Below are 10,048 nucleotides of genomic sequence, written 5' to 3'. Positions count from 1 at the left end.
CATTATTGTTTTGATATCTTAACACTTCATTTACGTTTGAAGCCATAAAAGGAAAAGTCATTTTAAGTTAAATAATAGCCATATGAACAGTTTAGTATTAATGAATAATTTATGAATTTACGAATGTTTATTATCGATTTAAAATCCTATCAAATTCAACGACAAGTTATATTATTAATTTGATTTTTATTCTTACTTGCAGCATTTACTACATATTTTTTAGAAATTCAAATTAAATAATTGTTTTAAGAATAACGCATTTCTAAAGATTCTATCTATTATATGTCACCCTTTCTCATCGTATTCAATTTACAACGTCCTTATGAGAGTCTAAAGAATGATTTAATAATGATAAAATTATAACTCTTAAGACTAAATAAATTGTTTTTAAATATATTATATAATTTTGACCAGTTTTTATTTCATGGGTGAATGTGAGTGGTATGGAAAAAATATACTAAAGGTAACAAATGCATACTTTACAATTACATGTACAGTATGCATGTACATACTTCCATATATATATATATATATATATATATATATATATATATATACATACTCACAAGTTGTTTCGGATATGTCGTTTGTTATCAATATGTCGTTTAAGTAAACGGCCTTGGAAAGTAGTACTTCGTATAGGGATAGTGCATTCTTTTTGCTATATAAACGAATTTTTTCACGGCTAATGCATAGTAATCATTTGTTTTAACAACAAACATTACAAAGAATTCAAAATGTCTTTCGTATCAATCTTGTGTTTCGTGGCTGTAGCCTTTTCGGCAGTATCAGCTCGTCCAGGAATACTTTTCCAACAGCCATATGTTGCGAGTCCTTATCTAGCAACTCCTTATGTTGCCAGAGGACATGTGAGCACCCAGTACCACTCTCAAGATGATTTCGGCCAATACGCCTACGGATACAACAATGGCTTCGACTCAAAGACCGAACACAAAACTTTGGACGGAGTGACCAGAGGATCATACTCCTACGTTGACGCCGAAGGAAAATTGCAAAGCGTACACTACACTGCTGATGCTGTTAACGGTTTCCGTGTAGCTGCAACCAACTTGCCCGAGGATTCGGGTTCTGCTCCATCGGCTGTCGAATACACACCAGAAGTAGCCCAAGCTAGAGCTGAACACTTGAAAGCTGTCGAACAAGCCAAGGAAGGATACGTTGCTCCCATTTCTGGAGACGTGCCAACTCCCGTAGAAGAGACACCCGAGGTTGCCGAAGCCAGGTCTGCCCATTTGAAGGCTGTCGAAGAGGCTAAGGTGCGCAACGCCCTCGCTCCTGTTCCTGTTGAAGCTCCATTAGTAAGATACGTCACTCCTTATGTAGCACCCACATTCAACTACGTCACACCATATGTGACTCCTTACAGCACATACGTTCACGGTGTCCCCACACCCGTCTTCAGACATTACGCTCCTGAAACTGTTCAATATGTTACCAAAGTTGGCACCTACTAACAAGATCTAATCACTCAATGTTGCCTTATTCTCTGATTTGTGAATAAAGTAAATGATGCATATTTGAATATTGTATTTTATTATTGAAATTGAATATCACAAAGTATATCTGAGATATTACGGTATAGTTGTGTATGTTTAAGAATATATGTTTTCATTTTCTCTAGCTAAAAAAAGAAAATATTATTAAGTTCAATTTTGAATTGAAAGTTTATTTTAAATTCAAGATCTATAATAAATGGTATTTTACCAGTGCTGTTTATCATAACTAAATGTACAATATTATTGGCAAAAATAATCTATGATACTTATTCATATATTTTCTGATTTTATCTTTAATGATTCTGATGATTTTAGATGTATCATTTTCAGTATTGAATTAACTTCAATAATAATTTGGCACCACAAACGTTATTTTCATTTCTATAAAACGCTATCAAAAATTAGCACTTTTACATGTTCATCACATACAGTGCCATTAACAATGAACAATTCAAGAACTATTTATAGGCCGGATAAGCAAATCTTATACTAAATCATGAATTGTTGTGGATTTTTGTTTATGCAAAGAAAAATATATTTATAGGAGATGCTGGGGTATATATATTATGGTATAGTATGTGTTTTATGACTTATTTATAATTTATCACATTTTTTTTAGCTATAAAGGTAGAAAAAAGGTACTTACCCGCTTCGATATTTTGACTCTACCCAGCTAACGCAGCGCGATTGCTTTAAAAAGTTTTTTTTTTTTCAAAAATTTGAAGATTCTGAAAAATCTATTTTTTTTCAAAGTGCTCAAAAAATTAAATTTGCGGTACAAAAAGTTCCAGTAATTTGCCTTAAGGCACCATGCCATGCACTACTAGTTTCATATTCATATAAATCCTGTAAATAAATTAAGAAGAAAATTAATCGAGGAGTGTCCGCAAACTCCAAAGTAAAGTACGTGCTGTACGAAATTATTTTTCACATACTTATACTATTATTTTTTATTTTTAATTTATACCTTTTCATATATTCATATTTACTTTAATTAAACACATAAGTTTTAAAGAAAATTCAATAAAATTTGCGACATTTTCAAAGATACAAGCCTGCATGATCATCTTTTATATTCCAATATTCCAATATTAAAATGAAGCCTTTACATTATATTGAATGTTTGATTGTTTATTTTAATTCTTTTATTTTATTTTTTGAAAAATACTTTATTATTTCTGAAAAACGTTGAAAAACAGTAGTTACGTATATTTTGTTATCACAAATAGAATTATATATAATTGTAACAAAAATAACGAAATAGAGCACTTTATGAATTTTCAAATAGTAGTTAAGATGCAAAAATTTAACATTCAGATTGTTATAACTTTAACGTAACAAAAACGTCACATAAATGGGAATAGCACAGTAAAACTATTAAAATTTTGTTTTATTTATATAGAATGTTTGATTATTATCTATAGTTCGTTAAATTGATAAAAAATATTTTTCTAATAATGATATAAAGAAATGCAGCAACTACGTATTATCTGTTGTCACAAATTAAACTATTTTTAGATTTTTTCAATTATTCATACAATAGTTTTTATTTGATTGGCAGAAGAAGGCTGTTATGTAAAATAGCGCTATTGCATATTATCCTTTACTGTCGATGATCTTATCACCTATCCGCCAAAACATTTTATAAACTTAGAAATTTTGCCTAGTTATCCTTTAAATTTTGCAAATATGGCGATCTCGCCAAATATAATAGTGTTTACAATAAAAATTATCATAAATTATTCGGCACATGGAACAACCTGGGGCCAGCGAACGGCGAAACTTAAGCCATTCGTCTGAGCCGATGGCAACTAATCGCCTCTTCTTCGAACCTAATTAGCAACCGCCGAAAACAATTAGCGAGTAAAGTCATTCAATGCTAAAAATAATAACACTTCCATCAGTTTTCATAACAGATTAAGTTATGAGACGCCAAAAATAGAAGTCACGCTTGGAAATTTGCTCCGTAAGCATCTGCGTTTGAAAACTTTTGGCTTTTTCTAAATATGTTATAAGGTTGTTTTGTTATGCAATTAAGATAATGAGGATAATTATAAACATCAGTTTTGAGTTAATTGTTCCGGTTTATATACAATGTACATCGATAGAAATTAAAAAGTCTGTCATATTTTTAAAAGTTGAGTAAAGTGATTGTATAAAGTGATTGTGAAATTTTACAATATCTATCATATAACATAATGAATTGATAAACGGTATAAATTTTCTGTATTTACAAAATATTCTTTTAAATTGTTTGGAAAATATTATACATTCTAGTGGAGTATGGCATCGTGCTTTAAATCAAATTGCTGGAACTTTCCGTATCAAAAAATATTTTTTTATAAAAAGATTATAGTCTAACGGACGAACAATGTTACGGAACCTATAGAAATGTAAACAAAATTTATACTTATTATTACAATCTCTATAAAATATATAATAATTTGATGTGCATATGTCTAATGATCATTTTGGACCGCCAAATGGCATTTTTTTTACTTCTTTTAGTCGATCTCCGTAACCGCTAGACCTGCCTTCCCAAAAATTCAATCTGTTCTTCGTTTTGTCAATGCAAGTAAAATGTTTTTTTGAATTATCAATTACTTGATAATTTTCACAAGATGTATCATACTTTTTGTTAATACTATTTTTGTACATATGAATGAAACATGATTCTGAAAACGCCCACAGATGATCTTCTAACCATATGCACTTACGCCGATGACATAGCAATTATTTCATGCAATTCCGATATTAGAACAGCAACTTGTCAGTTACAAAATTATTTATCTAGTCTCGAAAAATGGTTTTCAGATTGGAATATCAAAATCAATATCGAAAAATCTCAGCACATAATTGTTTCTCTAAAACATCACAACAGTCCACCTATCATCATGAACAATTCAATAATTCCACTATGCAATTCTGTTAAATATTTAGGCATGCACATTGATTCGAAATTGACATGGAGAACGCACATTGAATATAAAAAGAAACAAATCCAACTGAAAATGAAAGATTTTTACTGGCTTTTTGGGAGGAAATCTGAAATCTCTCTCGATAACAAGGTACTTTTGTATAAAACTATCATAGTGCCCATTTGGACTTATGGAATCGAACTATGGGGTTGCTCATGCAAATCTAACATAAACATCATTCAAAGGTGCCAGAATAAAATTCTGCGTATCCTTACTAATGCGCCTTGGTATATTTCGAATTTTTGCCTACATAAGGATTTGAAAATCTCAACTGTCAACGAAATGATCAAGATTAGAAGTTCATCTTTCAACAACAAATTAATCCAGCATACAAATCCTACAATTCAAGCGATTCAGAGACCGATAAGAAGATTGAGCAAGAAATGGCCTTCCGATCTACCAAACACCTAGCCCAATGTCTGCACGCGTCCTGACGTAGTACGCGGCATACATCATCACGTCATCGTTCATTTATGTTATTATTTTGTATTACTGTTTTAATTTAATTTTTATTTCAACTTTTTTCATTTTATATTCAATGTATTGCATTTTTGTTTTTTTTGTATTTTTTTTTTGCTCATATCAATTTTGTAAATAAGACATTAAAGTCTTGATTAACAAAAATAAATTGTAACAAAAAAAAAAAAAAAAAAAAAAAAAGAAAATGATTCTGAAAACCGTCTGTGCGACGCATTCGTGATACTTTGCTGTAGCAACGTCAAAATTGAAGCTATGATTATAATTTTTATATAATCTGTAATTATAGATCGATTTTGATTCTTATTTTTTGAATTTACTGTAATGTGGTTTAAGCCGTTATTAGATGCTGTCCTGTTTCGCCCACATAAGCAGCGTTGCAATCTGTACAATTAATTTTGAATACTATGTTGGATGTTTGGTCCAGAATTTCAGCAGTTCAATAAAAATTTCATGAACTATTATAGTCTGATTATATATATCCTCTTATACTATTATCGTTCTCTAATAATTGATTTAACAAACGATGTACATCGTAACTTAAGTGCATTATAAAAAATCTGTACAAATTGCTTACGTTCCAAGGATTTTTATCATAAAGGACAGTTTATCATTTCTATAATTTGATCACGCAAACGATATATAAGTTAAGATCGAAATAAATAGTAAATCTACACGCGATGCTATTATGTCCTCCACGACGCCTTCGTGTAATATAAATTTCCTAACATTACTTCAAACTTTATCTTAATAATATGATCATTGTGCAATAAACGATTTATAAATTTAATTATTTGACAAATTACTTGAATCCGGGATAAGTTTATTACCTATTTTGCAATTGCGATTTACGATATACCAGCGTCTTCTTTTGAAATTTTGCAAGGTATAAGTAATCTGCCATAAAATTTTATGAAATTAAAGAAATAGCTTTGAAAAATATTTGATACTTTAGTGAATGTTTCGCAATTTGCTTAAAATTATTTCAAATTGACTAGTTTTTAAAAATAGACATGTTGTTTTAATTAATGAGCCGATTCTGCCGCAGCATAACAGAAAAATGTTATAGCAAGGCCATGTTACGCTCCAACTTTCATACATTATTATACTGAATCATACTGAATACTGTCAAAATATCATGAAAATAGACATCTATTTAGATGTGCATTCAGGCGTTTTTCACATAAACTGCAACGTCACTTGTATATTATGAAGCTGAGTCAGAAAGATCCTGTTACCTAAGATCGTGTTTTTAAAGAAAGTTTCTCATAACATAGCCTTGCCATAAGTATAGTTATTCTATACACAAATTAGTACGAAAAATGATATTTTGTTCTAAATTACTTAATTTTACTAAAAGTTTAATTCGGTATTACACGTCATATTTAATCATATTTTAATATTTTTATATTTGACATACTTTTTGTCATAAGTTTTATTATTTGCTTATATTACTTTATAAATTTTCTCTAACTCTTAAGTTTTAAATTTCTTTGGAAACAGGTAAATTTTTATTGTAAATTTAAATGGTAAATTTTATTAACTGCTTATTCAATTTCAAGTGCATATTTAATGCAAGTTTTGCGTATGCTTCAAATAAATTTTAAAATTCATGAAATTGAAATCCTGAGATTAAAAATCCTAAAATCTATTATTTTATAATATATGTTCGGGGTAATTAGATTAATTTAGATTGTTAACTCAAAAATAATGAATATCTAAATGAGTTTAGTAATGTTTATTCATATCTATTTTTGTTTTATACTAAAATTAAGAAAGAGATATGTGAACCATTTTTTATTTGGGCATTTTAACAATATTAGATTTCAAGAATATATTGTTATTGAAAAATGAAATACAATTATTGTACAAACTACCAATTTGTACAAAACCAAGAACAAGAACGATAACAATCTAAAGTTCAACTACTTTCTTAACAACAATACTTTCAATTCCTATAATTGTTAATGTTGTTTATCCAGTTATTTGCGATAATTATTTAATTAGTCTCATTTAAAATGATTTTTTTTAAACTATTTTTTTAAATTTTAACTGTTTTAATGGCAATTCTGAATCGATTTTGAAAATTCAAAAAACTATTCGAAAGATATTGGTTGGGAATCGTGCTGATTAGTTTTTGGTAAAGATCGGCCTGGCCGTTTTCTTGTAATAAAGGGTTAAAATTTTTTTTTATGATTTTTATAATCTTTTTTTAGAGTAGATACCACAGTATTATAGATCATACTAAAATATTACGTGTCTACGACAAGTGGTTTAATTTTAAAAACTCTAAAAAGTTTGCAAAAATTAATATCGTTTTTTTGGCATTTGCCAAAATTAGACCTTTTATCGACGTTTGCTCGAAAACGCCTGAACCGATATCAGAAATTGAAAAGCTATTTGATGTATTCTTGGCGACGATCTGCCAAGCCGTTTCTTTGTACTTTGGAAAAAAGTGTCAAACTTTTCGCTCACATTTAAGCTCATACTACCGAATCGATTTTAATCAGAAACTGTTCGAAAGATATTAGTTGGGAATGATACTGATTAGTTTTAGGTGGAAATCTACCGAGACGTTTTCTTGTATTTAACTGTTGAAAACAAAATTAGGCGAATTTTTATGGAACTTTTTTGGCGATATATATCATGGTCTTATAGAACTTACTGAAATATTACGGCCTTACGGCAAGTAGTTTAATTTTAAAAATTCATAAAAGTTTGAGAAAATGAGTAATTTTTTTGACGTATGTTAAAATTAAAATTAGACGATTTACTTGATATAACGATAGAGTACTTGTATTGGTCTTAATGAATATACTAAACCATTGAAGTCCTACGGAAACTAGTTCAATTATAAAACTATTGATTTTTGAAAATTTGCTTTAAAAAATCCTCTGAGCTAATGTGCTCGTTCGTTCTCAATTATATGTGATAAATCCTCTCGGAATACTTTCAATCACTCATAAATTAATTTATTTTTTATTAATTAAGTCGTTTATTTACACATATCGGCGGGTAGTTTATGTAACTTGCCTCAAGGCAAAATACCAATACCAACTAGTTATTTTTGAAAATTGCACCTAAGGATCCCATATTATAATTTTGTATAAAGCTTGTATAAAGCTAAAATGATTCAATATTTTTTTCTATGCTTTATTGAACTATTATATAAGAGAACTATCCAAACTGATATATTCCTTTACTAAGAAAGTATGTATTTCCCCATCAGGTCCATAATATTGTTTGATGATCGATCATAACTTTCTGTTCGTAAGATCTTCTCATCGAAGAGAGTGTAATTTCTCATGAATTTCTCTGATCGTCCAAAGAGCATCGGGAACAATCAAATATGTACTAATGAAGTTAAAAACAATATAGAAACAGATCAGAAACTAGATCACATGCCTTTCAATGGAAATCATATATTGTGATTTAGTCATTACTTGTGTGATGTGGCATTAATTTTTTCAAATGCTTGGAAGATATATGTTTTGTTAACTTAGATTTCTGAAACTTTCACATAAAATCAATGTAAGACCTATTGGGAATGTGAGAACTCTATTTTAATTTTCCGATAGTTTGTAAATGTGTAGATAAACATAGTTATCAAGTTTTTGTACTGTTGATTTAACCAATTTCTTATTCTAAATTCCTGTAATATGATTAACATATATCCTGCAAAAATTCTTCCAACGTATTTATTGAATGAGTTATGAGGCTATTTTCAATAAAACTACTTCCAGTGAAATTAAACATTATTATAAGTCGTAATATTCATAAGTCGTTGCTAGTTAGTTAAATTAAATGGAAAAAGAACACTTTAAATTTACTAATTACTTTCGGCATATTATGCATAGCATTTTTTTAATTTTATTATATGAAATACAAGTGTTTATCTAACTAAAGACAGGAGCGAAAATGGCTCAGTCAGCAGCGTGCCCGACTCAGGTTTACTAGATTCGAGTAAGATTTACTAGATTGTTGTAAAGTACATAAAAAAACTGTAACATTACTTCAAAAAAATTCCACAAAAAGCTCATCAAATTCTAACCAAATGTTAGAAAGCTCTTCAATTTCCAACCAAAAGTTGGTTTTTGTTGTTCAATAAAGCTTTTTAAATTCCAACCATAAGTTAGATTTTGTCATTCATAAAAGCTCTTTAATTCTAACAAGAAGTTGGTTTTTGTTCATACAACTTCTTCGTGACATCTTACTATTTTTTCTATTACATAAAATGCAAATCATTCATATCTATGTTTGTAAGTTTAAAATGCTTTCCACAATAAAATATATACACAAAACTTTCTCATTATCGCACAATGCATATTATACAGAACATACTCGATTCGATATTTTAATATTTATATTGCTTTTATAATCGATGTTTATTTTCGTATAAAATAGATATGTTATTGTAATGCCATGTTACGGGTCTACATTCGTATGACTTTGTTATAACAAACAGTCAAAATGAAATGTATTTGCTGTGCAAACAAGCGTTTACACATAAAATCTAACCTCCAAAACGCACAAAGGTCAAATAATAATTTGATCATAAGTGCAACTTTCTGATATCTCTTTGATAACACATACGTGAAGTTAGATTTTAAATGTGAAGCACCTGATCGCACAGCAAATACATTCGTTACTACCAACTCATACGAATATAGACCCCTGATGTAGCATCACCATAACATATCCATTTTATCCGAGAGTCTGTATAAATCAGTACGATTTCTATCATTTTTTCTTTTCAGTAGGTGTTCAAATAAGTTTTTTTTTTTATTAGTACCTCACGACTCATATAGTTTTACTATCAGTCTGATTTTTTTTATATAACTTTGTCAAATAAAACAAATCTTTCATCAAGTAATTGCATAAATTACCTGACCACTCACTGCTCATATGAGTAGCTTTATCATTATTGACCGATTTTGCAATACAATCTTCTTGACACGAAAAACTTTCATTGAGTACAAATTAAAATAATCTTCCTTGTTTAAGATTCGTTTCATTTGCAAATCGAATTATACAATAAAATACCAATTAGTCATATTGGAGAAAGCACGAGTTAAC

General features: G+C 29.1%; 1 protein-coding gene across 1 annotated transcript; it reads left to right on the top strand.

Annotated features, from left to right (window-relative positions):
* The first annotated feature begins 737 nt into the window (after positions 1-737).
* Positions 738-1,475, top strand: LOC113367523 (cuticle protein 6-like). The gene is made up of 2 exons (XM_026609122.1): positions 738-1,103; positions 1,170-1,475. Exons 1-2 carry the CDS (start codon positions 738-740, stop codon positions 1,473-1,475), a joined length of 672 nt encoding a protein of 223 aa, XP_026464907.1.
* Positions 1,476-10,048: the final 8,573 nt, after the last annotated feature.

Source organism: Ctenocephalides felis, unplaced genomic scaffold (assembly GCF_003426905.1).
Source record: "Ctenocephalides felis isolate EL2017-DRISC unplaced genomic scaffold, ASM342690v1 CF-g0.4_SCAFFOLD_01170, whole genome shotgun sequence".
NCBI classification, from domain to species: Eukaryota; Metazoa; Arthropoda; class Insecta; order Siphonaptera; family Pulicidae; genus Ctenocephalides; species Ctenocephalides felis.
Note: the sequence above shows the minus strand (reverse complement) of the source record. Positions and strands in the feature narration are given on the sequence as shown.

What these genes read in the sequence shown, in the direction of transcription:
- LOC113367523 (XM_026609122.1), top strand. Translation starts at nt 738, where the DNA reads ATGTCTTTCGTATCAATCTTGTGTTTCGTGGCTGTAGCCTTTTCGGCA. An exon ending in CGGGTTCTGCTCCATCGGCT is followed by an intron (nt 1,104 to 1,169) that starts GTCGAATACACA and finishes GAACAAGCCAAG; the next exon opens with GAAGGATACGTTGCTCCCAT.